At 54.9% G+C, this 26,660-nt stretch overlaps 4 protein-coding genes and 3 non-coding genes across 10 annotated transcripts; 6 read left to right on the forward strand and 1 right to left on the reverse strand.

The window, feature by feature from the left end:
* The first annotated feature begins 166 nt into the window (after positions 1-166).
* Positions 167-8,437, forward strand: LOC108941656 (branched-chain-amino-acid aminotransferase, cytosolic). 3 transcript variants are annotated; one of them, XM_018764432.2, is made up of 18 exons: positions 167-419; positions 513-551; positions 771-868; positions 1,074-1,140; positions 1,423-1,514; positions 1,590-1,694; positions 1,794-1,861; positions 2,126-2,231; positions 4,571-4,648; positions 4,728-4,928; positions 5,082-5,192; positions 5,366-5,485; positions 5,581-5,744; positions 6,092-6,234; positions 6,351-6,436; positions 7,083-7,223; positions 7,333-7,407; positions 7,531-8,437. In XM_018764432.2, exons 1-18 carry the CDS (start codon positions 332-334, stop codon positions 7,570-7,572), a joined length of 1,824 nt encoding a protein of 607 aa, XP_018619948.1. In that variant the 5' UTR covers positions 167-331; the 3' UTR covers positions 7,573-8,437. The 3 variants fall into 3 exon arrangements, with proteins under 3 accessions (XP_018619948.1, XP_018619947.1, XP_018619946.1); XM_018764430.2 differs by lacking the exons at positions 167-419; positions 513-551; positions 771-868; ... (3 more) ...; positions 1,794-1,861; positions 2,126-2,231 and adding an exon at positions 2,742-4,053 and having other exon boundaries at positions 4,574-4,648; XM_018764431.2 differs by lacking the exons at positions 4,571-4,648; positions 4,728-4,928; positions 5,082-5,192; ... (5 more) ...; positions 7,333-7,407; positions 7,531-8,437 and adding an exon at positions 2,333-2,837 and having other exon boundaries at positions 2,126-2,222.
* A 116-nt stretch (positions 8,438-8,553) lies between these two features.
* Positions 8,554-11,085, reverse strand: LOC108941669 (apoptosis regulator BAX). Of its 2 annotated transcripts, XM_018764451.2 has the most exons (6): positions 10,803-11,085; positions 10,235-10,283; positions 9,944-10,105; positions 9,534-9,669; positions 9,319-9,423; positions 8,554-9,232 (listed from the first exon to the last, which is right to left on the reverse strand). In XM_018764451.2, the coding sequence occupies exons 1-6, from the start codon at positions 10,834-10,836 to the stop codon at positions 9,134-9,136; spliced, it is 585 nt and encodes a 194-aa protein (XP_018619967.1). In that variant the 5' UTR covers positions 10,837-11,085; the 3' UTR covers positions 8,554-9,133. The 2 variants fall into 2 exon arrangements, with proteins under 2 accessions (XP_018619967.1, XP_018619965.1); XM_018764449.2 differs by having other exon boundaries at positions 8,554-9,423.
* A 23-nt stretch (positions 11,086-11,108) lies between these two features.
* rps11 (ribosomal protein S11) lies at positions 11,109-13,781 on the forward strand. The gene is made up of 5 exons (XM_018764459.2): positions 11,109-11,204; positions 11,810-11,944; positions 12,594-12,669; positions 13,018-13,147; positions 13,549-13,781. The coding sequence occupies exons 1-5, from the start codon at positions 11,190-11,192 to the stop codon at positions 13,670-13,672; spliced, it is 480 nt and encodes a 159-aa protein (XP_018619975.1). The 5' UTR covers positions 11,109-11,189; the 3' UTR covers positions 13,673-13,781.
* On the forward strand, positions 12,392-12,470 carry LOC114911112 (small nucleolar RNA SNORD35). Its single transcript, XR_003797892.1, has one exon. It is a non-coding gene; the product is annotated as a small nucleolar RNA SNORD35 (small nucleolar RNA).
* LOC114911113 (small nucleolar RNA SNORD35) lies at positions 12,769-12,849 on the forward strand. The gene has a single exon (XR_003797893.1). It is a non-coding gene; the product is annotated as a small nucleolar RNA SNORD35 (small nucleolar RNA).
* Positions 13,328-13,406, forward strand: LOC114911111 (small nucleolar RNA SNORD35). Its single transcript, XR_003797891.1, has one exon. It is a non-coding gene; the product is annotated as a small nucleolar RNA SNORD35 (small nucleolar RNA).
* A 752-nt stretch (positions 13,782-14,533) lies between the features above and the next one.
* LOC108941653 (U1 small nuclear ribonucleoprotein 70 kDa-like) lies at positions 14,534-18,886 on the forward strand. Its single transcript, XM_018764425.1, has 10 exons — positions 14,534-14,709; positions 15,226-15,379; positions 15,453-15,515; positions 15,607-15,661; positions 15,812-15,876; positions 15,981-16,043; positions 16,122-16,203; positions 17,181-17,282; positions 17,368-17,467; positions 17,579-18,886. Exons 2-10 carry the CDS (start codon positions 15,233-15,235, stop codon positions 18,303-18,305), a joined length of 1,404 nt encoding a protein of 467 aa, XP_018619941.1. The 5' UTR covers positions 14,534-14,709; positions 15,226-15,232; the 3' UTR covers positions 18,306-18,886.
* The last annotated feature ends 7,774 nt before the right edge of the window (positions 18,887-26,660 follow it).

Here is a 26,660-nt window from a genome sequence, read left to right on the forward strand (position 1 = left end):
AAAGCAAATTAAGTTAAATTAAATTAAGTTAAATTTAATTAAATGAGAAGAAAACGGAAACATGACGCGACGCTGGAACGCGGAGTCCCCTTCCACCTCACGTGTCGGGAAGGACTACATTTCCCACAGTACCGCGCGGCGCACTCGGCGGAACACGTGACTTCGGGAGACTTTGACAGTCAGCTGACGAGGAGGCACGAGATGAGTTTGAGGCGACTTGGAGCGAAGTGGGAGCGTTTCTGTCGCTGGAGCTCAGCGACATCCGGAGGAACCAAAAAGAGCCACAAACTAAGTGTCCACGGCGCGTGTAGGCAGAAAGTGATAATCGGGCATGTCCGGGACACTGCGCTACGCCGACAAGGTGGTGGTCGTCACGGGGGGGTCCAAGGGGATCGGAAGGGGCATCGTCAAAGTGTTCGGTGAGGACCTGAGAGCGCGCAAACACACACACACACACACACAGGCCCAGCCGCTCTGTCCCCCACTCAACACACTCTTTGTTTGTGCTGCAGCGGAGAACGGGGCCACGGTGGTCTTCTGTGCCCGAGGGGGTGAGTCTCTCTCTCTCTCCCTCTCTCTCTCTGTGTGTGTGTATATCCCCGCCGGCTGCTTTCAACCGCGCGATCAGAGCAACTCTCCGTCTGGCTGTCATTGCCCTAGTCACGTGACTCTCACAGTAAGTGAAAATGAGTGTTGTCCCCTGTCACACACACACACACACCTCAAGTTCCATTCTGGAAGTGTGTGTTGAAGAGCCCTCCCTTCCCCAGAGGAGGCGGGTCGGGCTCTGGAGGAGGAGCTAAAGGGCCTTGGCCCCGCCTGCTGCATGTTCCTGTCCTGTGATGTCACCAAGGAGGAGGAGATTAAGGTGAGGGGGCGTGTCCGAGCGGAAACCCTGTGATCTCAGGTGGGCTCAAACGTAGTGTGTCCGGGGTCCACCTGCCCTGTCGGAATGAGGGCATCAGTGATGTTCTTTGCGGTGTGTGTGTGTGTGTGTGTGTGTGTGTGTGTGAGTGTGTGAGAGATAGAGATCGGAACTCAGTCACTGTGTCCCTCTTCCCCTTCCTTGACAGAAGCTCATCTCCGTGACGGTGGACAAGTTTGGTCGAATTGACTGTTTGGTCAACAACGCCGGCTGGCGTGAGTTTTACTTGCTTTTTTCTGAATCCTGCTGCATCCAGGTGTAACTTGGACGATGACACAGGTCACCTTCTCATCCTCTTGATGTATCTCACATGAGCTCTGTTGACATGATGACACAGGTACTTAGTGCCACGGGTACTTTGACATGTACTTTATTCAGGATTAAAGAAGTCCTGCATATGAGACTGAGCCACAGGGGGGATCCTCATGTACGGCGGGTGTAAGTGTTGCGTGGACGGGGAGTGACCCGTCCGTCTGCCCTCCCACTGTCTCCGTCAGACCCCCCGCACAAGTTGATAGATGAGACCACAGCGGATGAGTTTCGAGAGCTGCTTGACCTCAACCTTCTCAGTTACTTCCTGGCCACCAAGGTAAGGTGCGAGGGACGAGGTGTCAGCTGACCACTTGATGACCGCATCCTTTCACCCATGTGCTCTGCTCCACAGTACGCCCTGCCCCACCTGCGCCGCTGCCAGGGGAACGTGATCAACGTGTCCAGTCTGGTGGGCTCCATCGGTCAGCGGCACGCCGTCCCTTATGTGGCCACCAAGGTGAGCAGAGACCGATAACACACCCTTTGCACAGCCTTGCGTTTCGGGAGTGTTTGCAAAGCACGCCGCAAGGCCTCAGTGTGGCTGTTGTTCCACTAGGGGGCGATCACGGCCATGACCAAGGCCATGGCTATTGACGAAAGTCAGCACAGGGTGCGGGTGAACTGGTGAGTTGTTCAAGAATCCTGTCCACGACTTGCTCCTTAGTGGTGTTTACTGAGCTGGCGACATGGGTAATTGGCACAGGCACAGCGGTGCTGCAAAAAAACTGCCGTGTTCTACTGTTCTTGGGAGGTGTAACGTGGGACCGAGAAAAAGTTCCACTGCGGCTGTGCTGGTCTGCGTGTGCGCGTGTGCGCGTGTGTGTGTGTGTGTGTCAGATGCCCGGCACCTGGCTGGTCCCTGGCACATTGTGCTTCTCTCTGTTTCAGCATCTCTCCCGGAAATGTGATGACGCCGCTCTGGGAGGAGCTGGCTGCGCACACGGGAAACGCCGCTGCCACCATCGAAGCCGGCGAGGACGCGCAGGCGAGTGCAGTCACTGGGAACACATCTCGTGGCTTGCGGTGAAGCCTGTCGCTCGGTGCTTCGGCTGCCCGCTCTGCATTTTACTGCCGCTTCTCTTCTGTCCCTGACAGCTGATGGGCCGCATGGGGACGGAGGCTGAGTGCGGACAGGCCGCCTTGTTCCTGGCAGCGGACGCCTCCTTCTGCACCGGCATTGAGCTGCTGCTGAGCGGGGGGGCCGAGCTGAACTATGGCCACAAAAGTCAGGTTAAATGACCCGTGGGGAGCAGAATGTTTCTGTGGAGCCTCCTGAAATGACGTTGAGGTAGTCAGGATCAGTGAGTGCAAGAGCCGCCCATTTGTGCTCACAAAATTTTTTTTTTTTTTTTAATTAATCTCTCTGGATGTGATTGGTTGCAACGCCGTTAAATTCTCCAGCATAGCGTGTGCTGGGTTGTGACACAGAATTAATTTTTGCTTTAAATGCTGAGCAGAGTGAGATAAACTACATTCTGCATGTGCCACTGCTAGTGATACACGCCCGTCACATGAATAATGTGAACGAATCTTGAAACAACTGAGTACTGCTTGGAATCCTGCTGACCTGCTTAACAAAACAATAAAGGTACTGTGAGGGGAAGCGTCAGTGTTTATTCACATCTCTGTGTAGAGGGCAGTGCGATGACACAGCAGCTAGTGGGGGTTCCTCCAAGTGCTCGGGTTTCCTCCCACACTCCAAAAATGTTTCACGGGGAGGGGTGAGTTTAAACTGCCCTTTGTGTGTGTGTGTGTGTGTGTGTGTGTGTGTGTGTGGTGACTGCACGTGATTACCCCGTGATGCTTTCGGCTGTTTCACGCACTGGGCTTCCAGGATAGACTCCAGAACAGCATGACCTTGCGCTGGACATGTTGTTAATAATGAAGGTGAACTCCATACTAACATGAATATGGCTAGTCACACACAGAGCAGTGGAGACAGCAGTACTCCTGTACTTCAGGACACTGTCTCTGTGATTCACTGTAAAAGTGGGACCTAAAAGGTCGACTTGAGAGGTATCTGATCTGAAAGGAATGTACAACTACTTAGCAATAATAATAAGGAAAACGGGTTTGTAAGAAATACTAAGTGTAAACCGATCCGACATTCCGTGTTCCTGCTTTATTAAAAGGTACAAAGTACTTCTTTCTCTCGTTCAGCTCATTTTCATTCCCCTCTCATATTTCTTTCCTGCGGCAACAAAGGAGTCTTTGTGGTTACTTGTGTTGTGCTGCAACACCAGGAAACTATTGCAACAGCTCCAAAACCCACCTCAGATCAGTATAACAATGTGGCTCCTGTTGCATAAAACGGAGCTGTGGAAAACACACTGATCCTGGATCGGTTTTTCCGCAGAGAGTGCCGGCAGGAGCAACGCCCCCGAGCCCGGGGCCAATCACGTGGCTTTTTCGGGTCGTACTCTGAACCAATCAGAGAGCACATACACAGCCACACCTACCTTGTGGCAGCGCTCGATTTACAACTTTTTTATATTTAGTCTTTAATGATGTACTCGCACAGGCTCCAAAACTTGCAGAAAGTATGAAAATACGGCAAAGCATTAGAGCGCAGCATCACTACAGCGGCTTCCATCACTGGCGATCGTAATGTGATATAGGGGTGGTCCCTTCTTCCGTCCAATCAGCAGCGCGGTGACTCTGTTGAGGGGTGTGTCTTCGTTGCATACCCAATCAGGAGCGGAGCCTCCTTTCCCGTCCAATCAGCGGTGGCGGTGTGTCCTCTACGGGGAGGCGCCCTGCTTTGGACGCAGCCTCAGTTCTTCAGACACGCAGTGGCAATGGCGGCTTTGAGAGCGGTGAGTCCAAAGATCAGTGTGTGTGTGTGTGTGTCTGTCTGTCTCTCTCTCTCCGTGTGTTCTCTGACAATCATTAACGGACCGTCACGAGCGTTTTGCATCTGTCTGCAGTTACTAATGGGAGCCCTTCGCCGGTTCGGAGCTCGGAGGTCAGTGGCCTCGGGCTGAGCACAAGCCCTGATGACCCGACCCGGCGGTTAATACTTCGTCCTCGTCTTGCTGGTTAGGGTTAGGGTTAGGGTTAGGTGTAGGTGTAGGTGTAGGTGTGCAGCGCAGCGCGGTTCACGTGTATAATCCAGTGGAGTGAGTAGCCGCCTAGGGTTCGACGAGACCCTCTTCTCAATGGGCACCTCAGAGCTGCTGTGGCCCATCTCAGGGTGAATGTGTGTGACCTGCTGTGCGCGTGAAGGTGAGATGACCCAGAGCGGAGGCACACCGGGAACTCCTGTGGGTAGTGCTGTGGAGCACGTTCTTGAACCTACTGCCCTTTTTTCTGTCTGGCTGTCCCTCTGGTGAGCAGGTGGTCCACAGGTGGCGTGGTTGGCCTTTCTGCCCGGCCCTGGGATCTGTGCGCTTCGCCAGCTCTTCCTTCAAGGTAACGTACCTTGCATTGGTGGTGCTCATCGGTACCTGCCCCGCCGCACCCTGAACTCCTCTTCTCGCCTTGCCCCCAGGCTTCCGACTTGACTGTGGAGCACAGCGGCACCTCGAAGCCGAAGCCCGACCCCTCGTCCCTGGTGTTTGGGAAGCACTTCTCCGACCACATGCTCACCGTCCACTGGTCCCAGCAGGAAGGCTGGGGGGCACCGCAGATCACGCCCTTCCAGAACCTGTCGCTGCACCCTGCCTCGTCGGCCCTGCACTACTCCATCGAGGTGAGGCTCAGCGTTGGCCCGTCACGCGCTCTCGCCCCACGGCTGCAGGTTTCATGGGGAAAAAAAAAAGAAAGGTTAATGGCAGGTCGTTTGAATAGAACGGAATGCTGTTTGCTCTGACTCGACCGCTCGCTGTCTCCGCCCTCCCCCCAGCTCTTCGAGGGAATGAAGGCATTTCGGGGTGATGACAAGCATGTACGCCTCTTCCGGCCCATGCTGAACATGGAGAGGATGCACCGTTCTGCCGAGCGCTCCTGCCTTCCCGTGAGTCCTTCCTGCTCTCAGTCAGTGGGTGGCGCCACGTCTGGCCCGGGTGGGCATAAGCCCTGCCCCCTGTGTGCACTTGGGCGGGCCAGATTTACTGCCCCATCTGGTCGGCTTACTTTTGCTCTTGTGTGTTTGTGTGTGTGCGTGCGTGCGCTCTCCTCCACACGCAGCTCTTTGACAAGGCCGAGTTGCTCGAGTGCATCAGGAGGCTGGTGGAGCTGGACCAGGAGTGGGTGCCCTACTCATGCGATGCCAGCCTCTACATACGGCCCACCTTCATCGGCACCGAGGTGAGGACCCCCGCAGAGCTCTTGCTTTACGATCTCGCCCAAGGTCACCTTTGCAGGTGCGCTATGTGTCACAGTGAGCCTTGTGTCGTCCCCAGCCCTCCCTGGGGGTGTCGAGGGCGTGTCATGCCCTGCTCTTTGTCATCGTGGGGCCCGTGGGGCCCTACTTCGCCACGGGGTCCTTCAACCCGGTGTCCCTGCTCGCCGACCCGAAATACGTGCGGGCCTGGAGGGGGGGCGTCGGCGAGTTCAAGATCGGAGGGTGAGTTTGGGTGTCCTTGGCTGTTGGGACGAATAGCTGCTTGTCCTGAACCAATAGAGAAAAAAAAATGAGTAAACTGGGGTAAATCAGTGTAAGTAACAGGGACGAATAAATAATGTTACTGGTGACCAGTGCGCTGCTGAAATGGAAGGGTCACCCTGAAAGACTCCGCTGTTGGCGTCCGGCTGTAAACAGGCCGTTTGCTGTAAGGTCATGCGTTTGCCTAAGGGTCACCTGGTACGCACATTGACGTAAATACAAGTGTGTGTCCCAGTGAGGTAGGAAAGCGCTAAGTAACGGTGGGGGGGTGCCGAGGCCAGTCTGATGCCGCTCCTCCTCCTCCTTAGGAATTACGGACCCACGATCGCCGTGCAGCATGAGGCCAACAAGTTGGGCTGCCAGCAGGTGCTGTGGCTCTACGGCGAGCAGGAGGAGATCACCGAGGTGGGCACCATGAACATCTTCATCTACTGGACCACGAAGGATGGAGGTGAGGCCTGGATTCTGGTGCTGTCCGTCAGGCGGCTGCGGGTGTGTTTTTCTGGTACACATGCCTGTAATGCTGTGTGTTCATACTGTTTGATCCTTTTGTGTGTGTGTTCTCAGGGAGAGAGTTGGTCACTCCTCCACTAGATGGCATCATTCTTCCAGGGGTCACCAGGCAGTCGCTGCTGGACCTGGCGCGCCAGTGGGTGAGGTGGGGCGGGGGGGAGGTGGACGGAGAGTGTGGTATACAAACGCACGACACAACTGAGACAGGAAGTGTATTCCTAACACAATTGTTCCCGTTGATCAATGATTCACAGTTAGTAGATTAATAATGGAGATGTTCGCTGGTCCTGTAAAAACCTCACATTGATCTCGAATAAATAACTTAATGAAAAATAAGTTTGATTTTAGAATTAATTTAGAAGTCAGTCATTTGCACAGCTCGCTAACCAGTTCCGATGGTAAACTGATGTATCCCATGAGCACGTGCGACATCAGTCAATATATTTTCAAGGTCGGCTCTGTACAAGTTTCTCAGAAAGCTGTAATGTATGGAGAAGCTTTGGTTTTACCACGTTTTCCGCTTGTTGACCGATTCGTCTGTAAAAATGTGCCTCGGTTTGTTGCTGATCGCCGACACAAAGCTGTAAACACTGTGGAAATTAGTTGAATTAGTTGAATGAATTCCACACTTTAATGGCTGGGTGTGGAAACAGGTCTCCGAAACGCAAACTTCCAAATGCATTAAGCGAGGAAGCTGCAGTAAAATGTAAATATAAGAGTCTTTGACAATTTGACATCGCAGCGCTCGGAACAGCACTGACCCCTCACCTTTGGCCTTCGCCGCAGGGTGAGTTCAAGGTGACCGAGCGTACAGTCAGAATGAAGGAGCTCCTGGCGGCTCTGGACTCGGGCCGGGTTCTGGAGGTGTTTGGTTCTGGTACAGCTTGTGTGGTCTGTCCAGTGGGCAGCCTGCTCTACAGAGGAAAGGTAGTGTGCCTGCTCACTGTCCAAGTGTCCTGCTGTGTGTGTGTGTGTGTGTGTGTGTGTGTGTGTGTGTGTGTGTGTGTGTGTGACCTGTTCCCCTGCTGCCCCACAGACCTATAATATTCCCACGATGAAGAACGGTCCCCACCTGGCCAAGCGCTTCTACAAAGAACTCACGGATATACAGGTGAGCGCTCGTTCCTGACCGCAGGGGATGCCCTTCGGGACGGAAGCGTCCTCCCCCGCCTATAAACGTTCACATGTAACACCCTCTGTCCTATTTTGTCCCTCCCCCTCCTTGTGCCTGCAGTACGGTCGGGTGGGCAGCGACTGGACGATGCTGGTGGCTTGAGGAGCGAAGGCCTCTAAGCCAAGCGGCAGAGAGTTGGTCTGCCACGCTCCCAGCCCCTCCCTCCAACACTCCCATTGGTTTTCTTTGCAAACAAGGTCTGCTTTGTGTGTGGATGCGGGGCCGCAGTTGCGGTTCGCAGCTCCATCCTTGTGCACTTTCTTTTAAAGGGACTAGAGGTAGTTTTTCTCCGCTTATCCGTTCTGCTTTCAGGTCAGACACATTTATTGCACAGCCAACCGTCAACTAGTTTCGGTTAAACTGTTTTTGCCCATCTGTGTCTGCGTGAAGTGTCACAGTCAGCGTGAGCGTGCGGTTGACGCTGTGGTCAAATGGCTGCTGGAACTAATTGACTTGTGTTTTTTTTTTATAAGTGTAGATTTCACAGTACTAACGCGTGTCCGTGACGACATGTGAATTGTTGCTGTTTTCGTCTGACTAGCGTGTTACATGGAATTTGGCGGTAAGCTGCGGTGCTATTTTACATGGTTCTTTGGACTTAGGACTGTTCACTCCTGCGTGTGTGTGTGTGTGAGAGAATCGAGCAGGTCACACAAAATGACCACTGAGGTGAAGAATCAAACCACTTTGAAGCGATACGCACACACACCGTCTGTTCCCTGTGTCATAACTCTACCTTTACCTGCTCGTGCTTAAGTCTTCCAGCGTGCTGAGCCATCACACGGCCCTTACACTGGTAAACCTGGGCTGTGATTTAGTACACTCTGAATGTGAGTGTGTCCGAAGTACTGTGTGTTAGGAAGTAACAGGTGTCTGTCGCATCGCTGGAATGTCAATGCTTCTCTTGTCTCGTTGTTACACCGGGCACTGTTACTGTTTTTACAATAAACCTCCTCTGTTCTATGGCTCTGTGCATCTTCAGTGCTGTGCGATTCCGCGTTGACCATGTTCCAGGAATTCATAACGGGAGTGGCACTTCTCCACCGAAACACACCGCATTCTTATAAACAGTTTATTGTCCTATGAAAACAGAGCCAGCACTCCAAAACAGAACCGGACATCAGAAAACAGTATAAAGGTAGAAAACCATATCAAACAGGTCGCAGTAAAAAAAAGGGCTGAAGGCACTGCAAACGTATACCATACACGTAGAGAACTGTGTGTGTCACGCTTGGAGAAGGAGACATGAAGGGGAAAAAAAAAGGGTTCAATGGCAACCTGCTCTGGAGAGTACGGTACAAGAACACTAGGATGGCAGGGGTAAACTTTTTACACTCCTGGGCCAGTTGCACACGCCACTCGCTCATCCCACAGCGTGCAGAGGCAGGGCGAGGAAGACATGGGACGAGTGTAAACCTAACTGCTGCTGGAGGGCCAGGAAGACCCTCCTGTAAGCTGAGCTGTCTCAGGAGTCGTCCCTCTGCCCTTTACCACACGTCGTCTGCCTGGGCCATGCGGTTCGTGCAACGCTGCATCCCAGCTTCCCCCAGCGGAGAGTGCAAGCCAAAGGTCTCTTCCAGCCAAGGGCCACTTGGATTCCCTCCGACCGCAGCGCTCGACTCTCGCCCCTTCCCTCTTGCTCGCCCGCCCGCAATCCTGCTTCTCACATCTTCCGCATGACCAGAACCGTGGTGAGCACGCCAGCCAGGAACACGCCCACCGTCTGCCAAGTGGGCGTGCTGAAGTGCGCGCGGATGCCATCCTGCACCAGACAGAAATGGAGAAAGAGAGAGGGGAGGTTTGGACACTGGACTGCAGCCGAGCTCCCGGAACCGCCACAGCACTTACCCATCCGCCCTGCTCCCTGATCCAAGCGATCACGTGGTCCCGCAGGTAGTCCACCGTCCAGCTGATGATGGTGCGGATGATGTCTGGGAGGCGGGTCACCAGAGCCTGCAGGGGATGGTAAGGGACTGCGGTCAGTCCTGTTCACAGCCGCTGTGGCTGATCAAACACGGTTTGCGCACCAGCTTCTTGTACCAAGAGGAGGTACAGAGACTCACTTTGATGACGAGGCGACACGCGAAGTAAAAGAGTGCCACCACTCTGCCCCAGTTGAACTTGCCATCGGAGAAGATCTCATTGGCCACCTTGCAGAACACCTCTTTGCTGGGCTGCAGCGCGACCTCCTCGATCATGCTGGGGGACGGAAGACAAGTGGCACGCTGCCGCTCACATGGAACGCCGCCAACGGAGCGCGAACTCGATACAACTTAGTTCGAGTCCCGAACACCTTTTTAGTTCACATGTAGCATTTTTAATGTGTGTGAAAAGGTGGACTACTCTACCTTTCCACTCTGTACCTGGGGAAGCTGCAAAAGCGAACCGCCCCCATTGTACATGCAATGTGTGCAGAACAGTTGAAAGACAGGTCAAATTGAACTAATGTGCTAGGACAGTAGGAGCTCCTCACCTCTGGAGCTGCACATTGCTGTCTAGTTCATCTCCAATCTGCTGCAGACACTGCGCCAGCTGCTTGTGGTTGGGGTCGCAGAGCTCATGCCCGCCCAGCTGGCCGCGGGTCACCGTGGCGGTATTTCCATCGCTGTGGCGACGCACGCGCTCGTAGATAAAGCTGCGAAAGACGGACACGTTGCAGAGCGAAGCGCGACCCCACAGCCCAGCGGCACGCATGTCGAGAGAGGAACAGACGGGGACACGGCAGCGGGTGCCGAGAGCACAGGGACACGGGGGCGGCACTCACTCCTTCAGCAGGGCAGTTCCAACGGCCAGTATCTGGTCATTGCCGTTCGCTGGGAACACAGAACAGAAGGAGACTGATTATGAGTGTGTAACAATCACTGTCTGTTACTTACTGCACACAAGCACGGAGTGGAGCTGAGGCTGGGGGTTCCAGTCCACGTTGCGTTGGGCCCCGGGCCGCTGTGCTCCCAGACGGAGTCGGAGGGAGGCGCTTTGGCTCAACAGAGCAACACATAATAGAGGAAATAAGAGTAACGACATCGACAATAACAACAAGGACGACGACGACGACGACGACGACGACGACAACGCCCCGTTCCTTTCAGTCAGTGTCCTGGTCGGGGTGACGCCACACAGCTATTACTGTTACAGTGTTATTGTTACACCTCCACCTGCACTTCCTCGTTCCTCCTTCCTGCGCTGCGCTGCGCTGCGTTCCACGGCCGCGCGGACAGCTTCCCTTCGAGCCTTATGTTTGCCTACGGGGGGGCGGTCGGCCCGGGTGTCCCCGCAGGGTCCCGCTCTCTCAGCCGTGTCACTGCGACACACACACACAAGCGAAGGCTCACCCGCATCCACTTCTCCGCCCGACGGCGCCGCCATCTTCTCCGGCTCGCGCTGCGTTCGCCGCTTCCGGCTCCTCCGCTGACCTGCGGTCAAGTGAATGCAGAAAGGAAAAGATGGGAGGAGCTCCACAAACCCAGTACAGATAAATGAGGATCCCGTACGGTCGCGCAAAGCACGTCCTCTGTGAAACTGTTGCGATTCTCTTCGCTACTGTCAATATTCGTCTCGAAGCTCTCCTCCCCTTCCACTCCGTTCAAATCCAGCTGACCCGAACGTCACTTCCTGTTCACGCCGAGGGCAGGCTTGGCTCCCTAACGCCACTTCCGTTAGCTGGCGTCTTCGCAGGGCCGCGTGGCTTCCTGGGTCTCTTTCTGACCAGGCGGGTAAAGATGGCGGACGCACAGGTGAGGCTCGCTGCGCGGTGGGGCCGATCCGTTGCTTTTTCAGCAAATACAACTATTTTTTAAGATGAGAGTGTGCGCGTTTATTAGTCAATATTTGTATGCTGACATTGTTTTATTTGAAGCAGTTATTTGCCGCTGTCGCTAACGTAACTAGCCTACTAGGCCGCGTGTCGATACTTCTTTGTGCCTTGAACAGGAAAAAGGAAGAACATTTTGCAGCCCTGACTTCATATACTTGTAGAAAAGTCAATTAACTAACGTGTTACGCTTCGTAGGGGCGGGAAAAAATGGCGAGCTCGCTGCATGTGATCATGTATTCGACAGTGTTAGCTCTCATGCTAACAGTTGAGTTGCAGCATCAGTCACATATATTATATATGTGTTAGTTTAACTGCAGCGTTAAAACTGGGCGCAGTAGCGAAATTTGGCCTTATTCTGCCATTGTCGTCCAGGCTTTGTGGTTAAGGCACTGCTGATCATTCATTGTTCACGAAAGCGGCTCGCTTGGTGCTCTCACTTCCCAGTCTGGTGTCACCACACACGCACACAGCCTCCGTTTCTGTGCTGCTCGGCCTGTCCTCACTGCACTGGGTTTCTATCCACAGACCGAGAGGGCGTACCAGAAGCAACCCACCATCTTCCAGAACAAAAAACGTGTTCTGGCAGGTGAGGGAGGAGGCAAGGAGAAGCTTCCCCGCTACCATAAGAGTGTTGGCCTGGGCTTCAAGACTCCTAGGGAGGTGAGAGAGGGGATGTGGGGAAAGATGTGTTAACTGGGCATCTTTCTGTTCTGTTTCATGAGACTAACTGCTGCAGGTGAAATGCACTTATTTACAATTATTAATTTTGCAAGTACTTTACCTGAAAGCAATACAATGAGTGCATTATGTCAACAGAAAGAGACTTGGAATCAGACATGTGATTCTAAAGCACAACTTGTCACATTCCATCATGTGATTAATGTACGTCACACAAGTAGCTGCATAAAGGTTTATCCCTTATTCAATAGTCGCAAAATGACAACATAAACATTCACGTGTTTGTCATGCGCTTAAAAATTGGCAAGACAATTGTCAGTGATAGACAAATTAAGGTTGTGTGTGTTTTTTGTAACAGCGGTGCTGTGCTCACCTATCAGCCTTCAACTTATGAGGATGAACCTGCAAATAGGTTATTCAGGTTTGAGTTGCAAATGATGTCTATACTCACGATGGTCTGCCTAGCTACTCTGAGGACACTGCCTTAAGGCAATACTGATGCAACTCACTGGGAAAGGGCATCTCCGTGTTAGACTGTCACAAAGGGTGCTTTGTTGTTGGCTGATAGTGTCTGGGGCAGTCTGACAGAGCCTGCAATTGATAAGTTGATTGAAATCCCTCCTTCCCTCAGGCTATTGAGGGTACCTACATTGACAAGAAGTGTCCTTTCACCGGAAATGTATCCATCCGTGGCCGCATCCTGTCAGGTGAGCTTGTGTGCTGCTTCAGTTTTAATGTCGCTGGAGCCAACTGGAATAGAACACGTGCTCCAGCTGAAGCTTGCTCTAACAGCTGTGAGGTTTCACCGCATATGTCTTTTTCACGATGGTCTTCCAAGCCAACTGGGCTCTGAGGACACTGCCTCTTGGCAAGACCGATGTGGCCTTAAGTGCGCTCTCACTCACGTCATCTCTCCTGGTTACTTGGGTTTACCTTCCAAGGACTTCTCCTTGTGCTTCAGTTTCTCATCCTCTAGGTGACCCCCCTGAGATCTGAAGTATCTCTAATAGTTTCTTTTCAGCCAGTTGAAGTTTCTCTGTCCCCTCTTCCTGCAGGTGTGGTAACAAAGATGAAAATGCAGAGGACCATTGTGATCAGGCGGGACTACCTGCACTACATTCGCAAGTACAACCGCTTTGAGAAAAGGCACAAGAACATGTCTGTCCACCTGTCCCCTGCTTTCAGGTAAGGTGGCCATGGTTTTTCTTGTCTCTACATACACCTGCTTGTGTGGGGATATTGTAGAATCTCACAAGGTTAGCATATTTTTGTGCTTTTATTGACTGAACAAGTGTAGGACATTTTTAAGTTCCATTTTAATTTATGTATAGTAGACAGCTTTTTTCCTTCTGCAGAGACTAGTGTTGCAAATGATGTCTTTTCTCACGATGGTCTACCTAGCTACTCTGAGGACAATGCCTTAAGGCAACACTGATGCAACACTTTCTTCAGTATTTTAATTGGCACATCTTTATTGCACATAGATGAAAGCAGTGCAGCTTTGTTCCTGTATTAAAAATGTGAAGTTCCCATTTTAATCTAATGCTGGAGTGGCTGAATGACTGAAGCTGCAACTCTCTCTGCAGAGACATCCAGGTTGGGGACATTGTGACTGTGGGAGAGTGCAGACCTCTTAGCAAGACGGTAAGGTTCAACGTCCTCAAAGTCACCAAGGCTGCTGGCGCCAAGAAGCAGTTCCAGAAGTTCTAGAGGAGATTGGATGTGCAGCCTGCAGGTGTACGGAAACCAAGATGGCCTGTACTGTGCATCTGTTTCGATAACACAATAAAGACCATGTTCTGTACACGTGTCATGTGACTTGGCCTGTGGTGTAAGTGTTGGGGTTGTTGGAAAGTTAAATAAATACGTTCAGGTAAGTTGCCTCCGGTGCTGTTGACCAGTAACATGGTCTAGTGTGGATGGAGGAAAGGCCCTTCATCTGGAACTTGTTACTTTTAGTGAGCTATTTTGTACATGGGTAAATGTCAGTTGCTTTGGAGTAAAGCGTCAGCTCAATGAACAAATTAACGTAAAATGTACGAATCCAAATGGGACGCATTGGAACAAATCCGCCTCCATGCAGTTTACCAACACTGGACAGGGTACAAACAGAACAACGTGCATCTCTGCTGTTTCCAATTCCTCCCTCCATGTTGGGAGAAAATGCTTCACAGGCTCCATTCTGTGCACAGCATGCTCGTCAAAACTAGCAGTGAAGCACAAGCCAGGCTTCCGCTTGGGGGGGGGCAGTGTATCGCTGTGGTGTGGAAAGGAGCGAAACGCACACTTCCCGGCCCTTGAATATTCCCGCTCAATACTAAATGAGCTACACCACACAGTACATGTGAAACAAATATTTACACATAATTACAACGGTAATAAAACTGGCTCAAGGTGCACACCCTTCTAGTTCCACTTTTTACCAGGGTTTACAGAGGAATTCGCCACAAATCCTACAAGGAAAACAGCTCGAGGCGAGAGCGGGCCTCCCCGCCGTGCGCACCTTGTCCCGTCACACAGAAAAGGTTCTACGTCACAGCGGTGCCGTAAAGCAGATTGCGATGTCGCGCTTCCGGTCACCCCGCCATTTTGAGTCGGAAACGCGGCGAGTGGAGCGCGAGCCATTCATTGTAGTGGGACGAGCCGCTACCGAAAGAACCGAACCGAACCGCACCAAACCCAACCCAACCCTGTTCAGCGCGTCCCGATCCCGGTCCCGTCTGCAGGAGGCCGAATGCGCGGTTGAGGTAAGACGAGTGGCGGAGCGGTGGGCGCGCGGGCCACCGGATGGACACACACTCACACACTGGGCTCAGGCCACGGGACGCTGCAAGTGACGAAATTGAGAAGTGGTCAAGACGAGTCAAGTCATCATGGGCGGCCGTAATAAGTGTGGTAAACGAGGTAACTGGGCGTTACTGTGTGCCGGTGCACGGGAGAAAGCGGAGGAGTCACTGGAGTCCGTCACTTCGTCCTTCACTCGCTCACTGCACCGCTGGTCACTCTCAGTCACTGTGTTGTTTTCAGTTCTGTTTTATTTTATTTTCGTTCGCTCTCGGCGCACGAACATGACACCCGGCGGTGATGAATTCCGACCGAGTGTTCCGTCCGTTCCTTAAAACTTATGTTATGGAGGCCCTCGGACTCGGAGACTGTGTGCGTGCGTGTGTGCGCGCGACCGCCCGCCCGCAGGACCACCCTTGTTGTGTCCCGTGCGCTGGCTGCTGTGCTCGTGACCCCGCCCTCGCGCCCCTCCCCCGCAGGTGAAGGATGACGCAGTTCCTCCCACCGAACCTGTTGGCGCTTTTCGCGCCGCGAGACCCCATACCGTTTCTTCCGCAGCTCTCTAAGCTGCCCCACGAGAAGCACCACAACCAGCCGTACTGCGGTATCGCCCCGTTCATCCGCCACTTCGAGGTAAGGCCCCCCCCATCCCCTGGCTAGGGCCTCTGGTTTCGCTTTCTCCTCACAGTTTGTGTTCACGCTGCAGGACCCCCGGGATGCTCCTCCGCCCACAAGAGCCGAGACCAGGGAGGAGCGGCTGGAGAGGAAGGTGGGTTAGGGTTAGGGTTCGGGGGCTGCCGCGCCACCGGAGTGCGTTGGTCTGTTGAGGGCGGCTGAGCTCATGTGTGTCTGTGTCGCAGAGACGGGAGAAGATCGAAAGGAGGCAAACGGTCATGGAGGATGAACTCAAGTTGTGTAAGTGTGGTCGGTGCCGCGCAGCGTGGGTTGCCCTCACTGTCGTACGCGGGGGCGGGCGGTGCCCTGTAGCACGCTGTCATCGTCACGCGTCCGACGCTCGATGCCGCCGCTTGATTGGCGCCATGTGACTTTGACTTCTTTCTTCAGGGGACCCACACAACGACCCCAATGCCCAGGGAGATGCTTTCAAGACTCTCTTCGTGGCTCGAGTGGTGAGTGTGTTCATGTGCCAGAGGTGTGTATGTGTCGCACCTGCAGAACAAGCCCCGGAACCTCTGGCTAATGCACGTGTGTTTTTATTTTCATTTTTAAACAGAATTACGATACGACAGAGTCCAAGCTTCGCCGTGAGTTCGAAGTCTATGGCCCCATTAAGCGAGTAAGTGTGCGTGTGTGCGCGCGCGCACGTGCGTTTACCGAAGGCTTGGTGTCTGAGTGTCTTCCCTTCCCTTCCCAGATCTACATTGTGTACAGCAAGAGGACGGGCAAACCCAGGGGTTACGCCTTCATTGAATACGAGCACGAGAGGGACATGCACTGTGAGTGTACACAATCTCACACACACACACACACACACACACACACCAGCGAATGTCACCCTGCTGTGTGACATGTCCGGTGACCTGTGTGAGTGCTGATGTGGTGCTTGCAGACACTCGGTGAACTTTGTGTTCACTGTGCGGAATGAATAAAGTCTGTTTTCCCTCGTCAATGTTTTGTTGCATGTTCGCCGTACATTAACGTAATCTGCATGCACACACGCATTTGGTGCCTTGGTCTTCATTGCTGTCTTTGTATGTGGACAGCTCGGAGCGTGTGCACTTCCACGTGGGCGTGCTGAGCTGTGTAAGTGTGGCTCCTCCTGTGGTCCGCTTGGAGGGTAATACTAAGGGTTATTACAATATCATATCGTATTAATGTTACTTCATTTATCAGACACTTTTCTCGAAAGTGACTTCCACTGAACTCTATGTAGTGTTATCAGCCCACACACCTTATTCACCAAAGTAACTTGCACTGCTCGATACACTACTTACAACGGGTCACTCATCCATACACCAGTGGAACACTCTTCTCTGTCACTCACACACTCTGGGGGAACCTGAACAGCATGTCTTTGGACTGTGGGAGGAAACCAGAGCACCCAGAGAAAACCCACACAGAGACAGGGAGAACATGTAAACTCCACACAGACTGATGGGGATTAAACCCACGTCCTCTTGCACCAGCCAGGCACTGAGACAATAGCGTTACTCGCTGTGCCACCGCCCTGCCCAAATATCATGTCATAATCGTCATCGGTCAGTTCGGAAGGTCACTAAAGAGAAGTTGCAGTTACGCGGACGGGGACGATTTTTGAAAGACTGTTGGGTCATTGATGTGTGCTCAGGAAGGCTCTGGTGCTGGTCCTCCGGTTTACCATATTTAGTTTGAGTCAGTGTTTTCTGTGAACCTTTGCTCATTGTTTTGAGACTAATTTGCACAGCTATTAACTTTTCTCACTGTCCATGTGTAGCTGCCTACAAGCACGCTGATGGTAAGAAGATTGACGGGAGGAGGGTGCTTGTTGACGTGGAGAGGGGACGAACTGTGAAAGGATGGCGCCCCCGCAGGCTAGGTGTGGAATTACACTTTCTGACTCCTGCCTTTTGCGGGTCCTTGTGTGCCAGAATATTCACTGCCATTGGTCTCCTTTGCACCAGGTGGGGGTCTAGGCGGCACGCGCAGAGGGGGTGCTGACGTCAACATCAAGCACTCAGGACGAGACGACACCTCGAGATATGATGACCGGCCCATCGGAGGGTGAGTTGCATGTGTTTAGTGCTGCATGTGAAGCTCTGTGTGTGTGTGTGTGTGTGTGTGTAAGAGAGAGTGCAAAGTGGTCTTTAATCCTGTATCTCTGCCCTTCTATAGAGACCGAGACCGCGGTATTGACCGGCGAGCTGACCGTAGCCGGGAAAGGGACCGGGACAAAGACCGTGGAGAGCGACGCAGATCACGGTCCAGGGAGAGACGGCGCCGCAGCTCACGCTCCCGCGACAGGGAGAGAGCAGACAGGGGGGCGCCAACAGGGCCCCTTGGGGAAGAGGGCAGCCGTCGCAGGGATAGGGAGAGGGGGGGTGACGACAGGAGCAGAGAGAGGAGCAGGGACAGGGAGCGGAAGAGGAGGAGTCGCAGCAGGGACAGGAAGAGGGAGCGTGGCGAGGAGGCGGGAGTAGGGCTGCCCGACGGCCAAGGCGACGGGGCCGACCACGTGCTTGAGGACCCCGGCTTGGAAGAGCGCGTCGAAAGCGCGGGTGATGGCGAGGACAGGGGAAAGGAGCGGGGCGAGCGAGGCGAGCGGGATCGCGACCGTCGGCGCAGTCACAGAGACAAGGAACGGGAGCGTGACAGGAGGAGGGGAGATCGCGACCGAGAGCGAGACAGAGATCGCGAGCACAAGAGGGAGCGGGGTGATCGCGACAGGAAGGATGAGCGCATGGGGCCAGACGGGGGCAGTAATGGGGAGCCGGTGTCTGCGGTGCCACCCGAGGAGGGCAGTGAGGACGGGCTGATGGAGCAGGAAGTAGCCCCCCCCGGGGGAGCCTACATGTCCCAGGAGAATGGCTACCAGATGGACGGCCAGGCGGAGGAGTACTGAGGGGAGTCCCGGATGTGGAGCGCCCCCTCGTCCGTCCCCTCTGTTCCCAGCAGCGTAGCCCTGACCCCGGCTGCGAGGGGTCCGTGGTCCCCCAGCTCGGTGAGGACAGAGGCTCGGCACCGCTGTGGTTTTCTCACTTGCGGCAGCTGAACCGTTGCTGTAAAAGTTAGGGTTCTGTTTCCATTGCTTTGTCCACTTTTGTACCTTCATTTGACTTAGTGAGGGGGGGTTTTATTTTTCACAGCACCTCCCTTTGGGTTGCTTTCGTTTCGCCCTGTTCGAGTCCCCCTTGTCCTCAGGGCTGAGTCGTCGACATGCGTCACCGAGCGGCAGTAAAACCTGCCTGCTGCAGGGGACACCACGGCGGAGAAATAGGTTTGGCACATGTGGTTCCGCTCTTCGATCCACTGTCTGCATGTGCTCTTCCTGTGACCGTGTTAGGTGTGCCGGAGAACGCGACGCGGGATTCCACGCCCTGCTGCTCCGCCGAGCCTCTTGTTGACACCTCTTTACACAAATCATGTTGGCCCACAACTCTCTCCCATAATTTTCTATCTACAAAATAAATGTTTTTTCTACTGGCTGTGTCTCTTCTTACCGTACTTCTGAATGGCCATGTCTTATCACACTTAGAGCTTTGGTGTTGCATTCCAAGGTCAGAGGTTCGAGTCCCACCTCTTGCCGTTGTGCCCTGGGTTGAAGTAGTCGTCCTGAGCTGGAGGAGGCCAAAGTAGCCAGCTCTGTAAATGGGTAAAACAGTGTAAGATGCTCTGGTGGAAGGTGTCAGCTGTTTGGGGCTCACCTGTAGCGGTATTACCTACGGTGGTACTCGTAGTAATTCAGTGTAAATGCCACCGGGGAATTGTGTCAAGTCCCATGGTGCTTTATTTATCGTTGCATGAGCAAAGTGTTGGAGCTGAAAGCAGAAACGCTGAAATGTACAGCCTCCCAGGTGTCACTCGAGTACCTTGGGGGGGGATCTTTGATCCTTATCAAGGGTCTCTCCGCAGTCGCTGTCCGGCATGCGCGTCCCTTAGTGGTTGGGTTGGGATGCGTGCAGACAGCGAGCTTTATATCAAGGAGCGGGACACCCCTCATTTCGAATCTTCATTCCAGACCCACGACGACCCGACTGCCTCGCACGGAAGATCGGATCAACGAGCCAACCAGTAACTCGAAAGATAACGGTGCAGGTGGAAAATACAGCAGGGGCACCACCCAATGGGACCACCGGCTACGAGCTTCGACCCTGACCCCACCCATAAACGCACCCACCCTTGTCAAGCACTCTGGTTCACATCCAGTAAGATGTGGAAGCTCCCTGAAGATGCTTCCAACGGGAAACGAAATGTCGGAACCGGTTTCCTACACGACCCGGTCTCTTCCAGAAGACTTAAAACCCCAGTCATTTGACACCGGCCGCGGAAGCCGACGTGTTTTGAAACGAGCTTTTTAGTACTCTTTTAGGAATGTTTGATGGTACCTTCTTTCGGAAGCGTTGTTTTCCTTGTGTCGCCAGAGCTCGGTGGAGACGGAAAGGCGGGAAAGCGCAGTCCTGTCAGTGCTAGGCGCTGCTGGTCACTTATGCTCCGTTACGCTCAGTCCTACGCAGGTGCTGGAGACTAAGAGTAGCGCTTAGCTGCTCCACGGTCCTTTCCTCACTCCTGGCCTCTGGCGCAAAGCTGCTGGCTGCTCCTTCAGTGTCCCCAGGGTAAAACAGTCTACGGGGATGCCAACTCGTCCGTGCTGTGTGGTGGCCCTGACGGCACTTCCTTTCGCATCAGCAGAGTCCCGGTGGTCATCCCTCCAGTATTTTGTGAGCTGAATCAGTACAATTTGCACTTGACCACAGTCTGTACTGTTCTCGTGGGATTCACTGCAGCCCACGGTGGGTCAGCTTGTCAGCTGGCTTGTTCCCACCCCTTGAGCTCATTCATCAGCATTGACCCAAGAGCAGGTGAGCAGGGTGTCCCCCGTCAATGCCTGTGCTTAACCGTCTCCCCGGTCCGCGGTCCATGCGGCCGAGGGACCGTCCCTGTGCGAGGACGCTGTCCCCGCCGCTCCGTAAGTGTCCTCTGGTGGAGAACTGCAGAGCGCAGCCGGTGAGTCGGGGGAGGCGGTGGGGGTGGGTGTGTTTCAGGGTGGGGGGATGGGGGCTGGGGTTAATGGTGCACCTCCCTGGATTGACATGAGACGCTGCAGGGCCGCTGTGGGAGGGACGAGCGAGTAGATGACAGGTGCTGTAGCAGGTAAGCTCCGCTAGGGGCACTATTGTACTGAAATAGTCTCGTCATGAGCTGGGCCAGATGTGGGGGACAGGAAGCGGTCGTCGCCGAGGTCTTGGAGTCGCTACTCTCTCTCGGGGCGTTCTTTGTGAACGGAGGCCATGCGTGTCGATGCAGGTGCGGAAGATGATCCGGCCGTAGGTGCGGGCCTCGGCCTGTTCTTCAGCGGTGCCTCGGGCAGGCGGTTCTGGGGCCACGTCCTTCTGGATCGTCTTTTCTTCCCACGGGTGAAGTACGGGCTTTGCTCCGTAGTGGAGGGGAGGATCACGCTGGCAAGCGTGCTGGCTTCCCCTTCCCCTTCCCCTTCCCGTTTCCCTTCCCCTTTCATCAAATTTCCAATGGCAATGAATGATTTTCACAGTAGTGACTGATGGTGCCTTAAAGTCGCACACACGTGTAGCACGCGCACGTGACTGGGGCGGGCTGGGGGCGCCACGTGGGGCCGCATGGGGTGTGGGGAGGGTGTTGAGGGGTGGGAGGCGGGGTGGGAAGCGGGGCAGGCGGCCAGCGGGAGCGGAGAGGCCCAGAGGACGGACGGACGGACTGTCTGTCTGTCTGTCCCGCGGACACCCGCCCGGAGAGACCGGGGACCGAAGTGACCCACGACCGGACCCGCGTGCGCTTTAAAGACCCTCGCAGAGCATCGTCATCGGCGCCGAACGGGTGCGCTCCCAACCGGGACTGACGCTCTGAGCAGGTGGACGGGGACAAGGAAGGGAAGGACGAGGAGACACACAGGACTTCCCGACCGCGCGATCCGCCGCCTCCGTCGCGCCGCAAACGGAGATCCGATCAAAGACGCGAAGAGGGAGGGACGCAGGGGGTCGGGGTGGGTGGAGGGGGGGGGGGTCTGCCTCAAGGACCTGGGGGGTCTGACTCGGCCGGCGAAGACGCGCTGCGGGCATTGAATGCGGGCCACCGGCGGCGCTGGAAAGAGCAGCACGGAGTTGGATGGACGGACCGGGGCGGGCAGCGCGAGATCCGCTCCGTGATTTGGGCGCGCCGATAACAGCAATAATAATAATAATAATAATAAGAAGAAGAAGAATAAGAATAATAATAAGAAGAAGAAGAAATGTCAGCGCTCTGTGCGTAAATGAGACGAGTTGAGTCAGAAGACACCGCGGACACAAAAGTCCTCCAGACCGTCCGAACCAAAAAGCAACGAACGAAACGGTACGTAAGTGCGTCGATCGATGTGTGTGTGTGTGTGTGTGTGTGTGTGTATGCTTATGTACACACTCACTGACACACACTCAGAGCCAAAACAAGTGCTCACCTAGGTGTGTGTGTGTGTGTGTGTGTGTGTGAGAGAGAGAGAGAGAGAGAGAGAGAGAGAGAGAGAGAGAGAGAGAGAAAGAGATGTTACGCCCTGCTCTTTGACAGCGACTGACAGCTGTACTTTGTGCCACCAGCTCCTGAACACAAGCCCGTCCCGTCTCAGGTGCGACATCTCGGAGCGTCCCGTCCTGCTTGTGTCGCACTTGACATGCACTTGACACGCTGATGCTGGGGGCCGAAGCCTCGCTGCGCGCTTGGACTGGGGGCCCAGGGCTGCACGCAGGTGAGACAAGTGTGTCGAGGGAAACCCGCAGGGGGCAGCGAGCCGGTCGCTGGGGACCAGAGGAGTAGGGAGACACAGAAAATCATGGGGTGAACAGAGGTGGAGCCACGTGGGGTGGGGGGGTGTCTCTTCAGGTACACAACGCATCGCTCATTTGCGGCTTCACACCTGTCTTTCTCCGTTGCCGTGCCGTGCCGTGGTGCCCCCCCTTCTCTCCTGCTCGGTCTCTTTTTTTAGAAAGACGGTAACCTAGAAATTACCCCAGTGCTTTCTGAAGGACACACTGCCCCAAATTCTCCATCTGTCAGGGAGCTGTCACACACCAGTGCTGTGAGCGCTGCTGCTGCCGCACCCCTGTCTTCACGTGGACGTGGACGTGGACGTGGACGCTTACCCACCTCGCAGCCGTCTTTGCCGTCATTCTTTCTCCAGCGGTCGACGGATCTCGGGTGTCACTTTCCCGGGTACCTTCGGCTCAGACTCCGTTCCTCCCCTTCCTCCTCTTTACCGCGGTACTTACTGTTACGTCCGCTTGCTCTTTCTCCCCACTCCCTCTTCGGTGCCCTGCTGTCCAGCGGCTCTCCTTCCCGTCACCCTGCGGCCCGTATCTTCCATGCAGGCGATGTGTGCCTTGCCTGAACGCGCTTCTGTCCCGCTTGCATGCCTGTGTCTGTCTCTGTGTGTGCGTGTGTGTATGTATTCCCTCTGCGCGCTAGCAGAGGATATAAAGGGATTGTAATTAACCGGAAAGGGCAGTTTTATTAATTAGGACTTAACGAGAGAGAACAAGAACAAGGAACAGCCGGAGAGGGTTAAAGCTCTCCTAGGAGTATGGTTACTTCTGGAAATGGGAATCGTCCCAGTGGACCCACGGTGAGATGTCTCTGTCGCTGCTCCCCCCCCCGCCCCTGTGTGTCTCTGCTCTTGCCCATTCTCCAGAGTTCCACTTCATTTCTGAGAGGCGCCTCAGCGATACACACACTCCAGTGCAGCTCTGCATGCCCCCCCCCCCCCTTCCCTGGGCTCTGCTGAGAGCTCTGGATGCACAAACACTGAGAGGATGGTGCGGACAAGAAGCAAACCATTTCCCAGCACATGTGCTCACACACACGCACACAGACAGAGAGCCTGGAAAGACACTGTCACACCACTCATGAGCATCAGCTACAAACACCCCCCCCCCCGACTGACGGACCTCCCCAGACGGGTGTAGTAGCTGAGTCGCCCTGCACTCAGCGAAGGGGGTGGGTGGAGAATGCAGCATTTTGCATTCCTGCAGTACCTCCCCCAGCCTCTGGGTGGCAGCAGCACACAGACACATGCTGAGGCAAAGTGGTTCAAGTGGTTCAAGTGGTTAAAGTGCACAGAGCAGAGGCTGAGCAGGAAAGGGACGGTGCAGGCATAGCGGAGCACCTTGCTGGGTCACTGGGCTTCCTGTCTCCTCTTTGGAATTTCTTCACTTGGCACTTCACTCCGCTTCCGGTGTCCTCCTCTACCGGCCTTTCGGCGTCCCCCAGTCTGCCTTCGCGGGGCCCTTCTCCTGCCGTCCTCCGTCATCGCTCACTCCTCCTCCTCTCCGTTCTCCGTGGCTTTTTGTTTACCTCCTGTCTGTCACACTGCTGCCCCTGTGTCGCCCCCCCCCCCCCCCCCCCCCCCCTTCCATCAGCCTCTCCTTCCTTCCTTCCTTCCTTCTTTCCTTCCTCCCTCTCTCCACGCACTGCCTCTGCTTATGGGTCTACTTTCCGCTTCCTGCTCCAGCTCATGGTTTTGCCCCACACTCGTGTACACATCCTTTCTTTCTATACCTCCACGATGTCTCGTTCGCTCTCTCACGGAATCGGCCAATCGCGGATCGATTTCTCTCTCTCGCTTTCGCCGTCTCCGCCACTTGCTGAGGGTTTTCTTTTTCCTGCCGGCTGCGGGAGCATGTTGTGCTCAGTCAGCAGTCGTCCCAGTCTATCGCCGTCTCCGTCTGCTCTCTTCCGGCCCCGCGTCTTCTTTTCCTTCGCCATTGTTTCTGTTTCCTTTGATAGATGTGATTCCGGAGCTCTGCGAGCGTCGTGCCCGTGTGGTGCAGAGCATGTGACGGTGTATGTGACGGTGTATGTCACTGCATGCGCACTGGTCTCCTCCGGTTCCCCGTTTCAGTCTCACAGAACCTGATCTCAGCAGTTAAACTGGGTTAGCATTGCTGTGTCTCTGACTCTGTGTGTGTGTGTGTGTGTGCGCGCACGCACACGCTGTAGTCCCGCTGCCAGCACTGCAGGTGAACAGTGCTTTTCCCCCCCACCTTCATCTTCTTTGCTCTCTTCGCCAGCGCCGTTCCTTCCCGCCTCCCTCCCCTCCTCTGGAGACGGGAACCTTAATGGAAGTCGTCGCATGCGGAGCTCTTCGAAGCGGCTCCGTCAAAAAAATCACGCGCTTTCGTGTCGTAACGTGCCGCCGCAGCTGAGAATATAGAAGTGAAACCGAACCTTTGAAACGTCTTTGCACAAAAGTGTACTGGAGACGGTGAAAAGGTGACGTTCGACAGATTCTTTTGTTGACTCCGCTAAGTGCCGCGGTCCACGGCCACGGTACCTTACCTGTAGCGTGCGGTCAGTACGTACCTGTACGCGGCGAGTAGGAGCGCAGCGGCAGGTGACCGAACGGCTCGGTAATCGCGGAGCGCAGCGATCGCGTGGACGGGTCCGGGAACCGTCTCCGCAGAGACGGGACGGTGCGCGACGCGCCCCATTTAGGCCCTGCTTCTGCGGTGCGAAACCCCTTCCGGAATGCGCTTCGAAAGACGGGTGGCCGCAGCGTATATGCGTCTGCAGGCTCCCTTCGGCACCGCGGTGCGGCCCGAGACAGCGCCGCTTCTCCGCCGGTCCCATTTGACGACCGCTGTCCGCGGTGCTGAAACGAGCGCCCGCGGACACGCCGGCCAGCCCCGTGCGTTGCACGTCGGAACGGCTTTCGGGACCCGCGTGCGCATCCCGCGTTTGTGTTGGGAAGAGCCTTGAGGTGCTCGCCGCCGCACGTGGCCTCGGCGTTATCGTGCTTTGTTGGTCGGCCTGCGTCGGCTCCTGCGTTTCCTTCTCCGGCGCACAACTTTTCACAGGGTGCTAATATTTCGTGTGACTGGAGCCTAGTCCCCCGTCTAACTTACTGAATAAGAGGTTACATACCGTAGTGTCGCTTGCTTGTGCACGCGCACGCACGGCAGTTGTCCAGCTTGCCTGGGTCAGCCTGGTGGCGGCCTGTCCTCGTCTGACCCGTAACATCTGGAGTGGATTCTTAACAGGATTCTTCACAGGAGAGGACACGGGGGGGGGCGGGTGTTGCACTCTGCGTGTGGATGGAAGTACAAGAGACAAATGGGGCTGAACGTCGCAGGGAGAGGAGAGGACAGGACGGATGTTGCCAAATGCCACACGATGTGAAAACAGGCAGAGGACGGAAACGGAGCGAGAGCAGCGGGGAGAGCAGGAGCATGGGGCAAAACGGAGCAGGATGGAGGAAAGAGAAAGCTGCAGGAGACCGAAGGATGGCGTGAGAGAAGTGGCAGAAGGTACAGAGTGCAGAGAGAGGCAAAGTGTGGCTGAGAGAGAGAGAGAGAGAGAGAGAAGATTTGCTCAATGATATCTGATTCCTGTATGTGGAACGTTGGGGGGGTTATCACTTTAAATGGTGTTCAAGGGAAAAAAGGATAAGAGCAGGTGCACAAGTACCAGATCTCCTGGACCATGAAGAACAGGCTGCGCGGTGAGGGAGAGAAGGGAACGTCACAGCGAGATGGTTGTACTTTTACTGCAGCAGAAAGTGTCCAGTAAGCTGACATCCTGCTGAACGCAGCACCCGAAAGCAGCGCCCCCCCGAAGGAGGGAGAGCACGGTGCTTATAGTGCTGGGGGACTGACACACACACACACACACACACACACACACACAGAGAAAGCACATTAACGCCGCACCGAGCGAGAGGGCAAAGGAGCGCTAATGGTCCGCAGTCTTCGCTCACTCTTCTGTAGAGCTCAGCAAATAGCCGTTGTGCTCCAGGCTCCGGGCTTTCTTGTTCCCCTCCTCCCCCTTCCTGGAATGGGCGTGAGAGTGGAGCGCAGAGGGGAACTCATCGCACTCATCGTACTCATCATAGCGCTCTCTCGGCGGCCTTATTGAGCACGGCGTCATCTTGAAATGAAGCGAGGGGTACGAGAGGGCGAGTGCGGGGGCGAAGTTGACGAGTGAGACGGGAGCACGTCCCGCGAAGCGTTACGGCTGCGCGGTGACGCCCGGAGAGACGGTGCGCCGCGACACTTTGTTTAGATGCCGTACAGCGAGAACATACTCGCGCACATCCTGCACCGTGCTGGAGACGAGCGCGACGCGCCTGCCCTCTGCTCCGTGTCCCCCCGTGCGCCGGTGCACAGATGATGAGGGATGATGTGCCCTTTGCAGGCATCAGTGTGGCTGTGTGTGTGTGTGTGTGTGTGTGTGTGTGTGTGTGTGTACTCACCGTAGGACA

Source organism: Scleropages formosus, chromosome 8, assembly GCF_900964775.1.
Source record: "Scleropages formosus chromosome 8, fSclFor1.1, whole genome shotgun sequence".
Taxonomy (NCBI): Eukaryota; Metazoa; Chordata; class Actinopteri; order Osteoglossiformes; family Osteoglossidae; genus Scleropages; species Scleropages formosus.

What these genes read in the sequence shown, in the direction of transcription:
- LOC108941656 (XM_018764432.2), top strand. Translation starts at nt 332, where the DNA reads ATGTCCGGGACACTGCGCTACGCCGACAAGGTGGTGGTCGTCACGGGG. An exon ending in CCAAGGAGGAGGAGATTAAG is followed by an intron (nt 869 to 1,073) that starts GTGAGGGGGCGT and finishes CTTCCTTGACAG; the next exon opens with AAGCTCATCTCCGTGACGGT. An exon ending in CTGGACCACGAAGGATGGAG is followed by an intron (nt 6,235 to 6,350) that starts GTGAGGCCTGGA and finishes GTGTGTTCTCAG; the next exon opens with GGAGAGAGTTGGTCACTCCT.
- LOC108941669 (XM_018764449.2), bottom strand. Translation starts at nt 10,836, where the DNA reads ATGGCGGCGCCGTCGGGCGGAGAAGTGGATGCGG. An exon ending in GGGCGGAGAAGTGGATGCGG is followed by an intron (nt 10,284 to 10,802) that starts GTGAGCCTTCGC and finishes CTGTGTTCCCAG; the next exon opens with CGAACGGCAATGACCAGATA. An exon ending in AGCAATGTGCAGCTCCAGAG is followed by an intron (nt 9,670 to 9,943) that starts GTGAGGAGCTCC and finishes TCCGTCCCCCAG; the next exon opens with CATGATCGAGGAGGTCGCGC.
- rps11 (XM_018764459.2), top strand. An exon ending in GCTTCAAGACTCCTAGGGAG is followed by an intron (nt 11,945 to 12,593) that starts GTGAGAGAGGGG and finishes TCCTTCCCTCAG; the next exon opens with GCTATTGAGGGTACCTACAT. An exon ending in CACCTGTCCCCTGCTTTCAG is followed by an intron (nt 13,148 to 13,548) that starts GTAAGGTGGCCA and finishes CTCTCTCTGCAG; the next exon opens with AGACATCCAGGTTGGGGACA.
- LOC108941653 (XM_018764425.1), top strand. Translation starts at nt 15,233, where the DNA reads ATGACGCAGTTCCTCCCACCGAACCTGTTGGCGCTTTTCGCGCCGCGA. An exon ending in GGAGGATGAACTCAAGTTGT is followed by an intron (nt 15,662 to 15,811) that starts GTAAGTGTGGTC and finishes TTCTTTCTTCAG; the next exon opens with GGGACCCACACAACGACCCC. An exon ending in GCACGAGAGGGACATGCACT is followed by an intron (nt 16,204 to 17,180) that starts GTGAGTGTACAC and finishes GTCCATGTGTAG; the next exon opens with CTGCCTACAAGCACGCTGAT.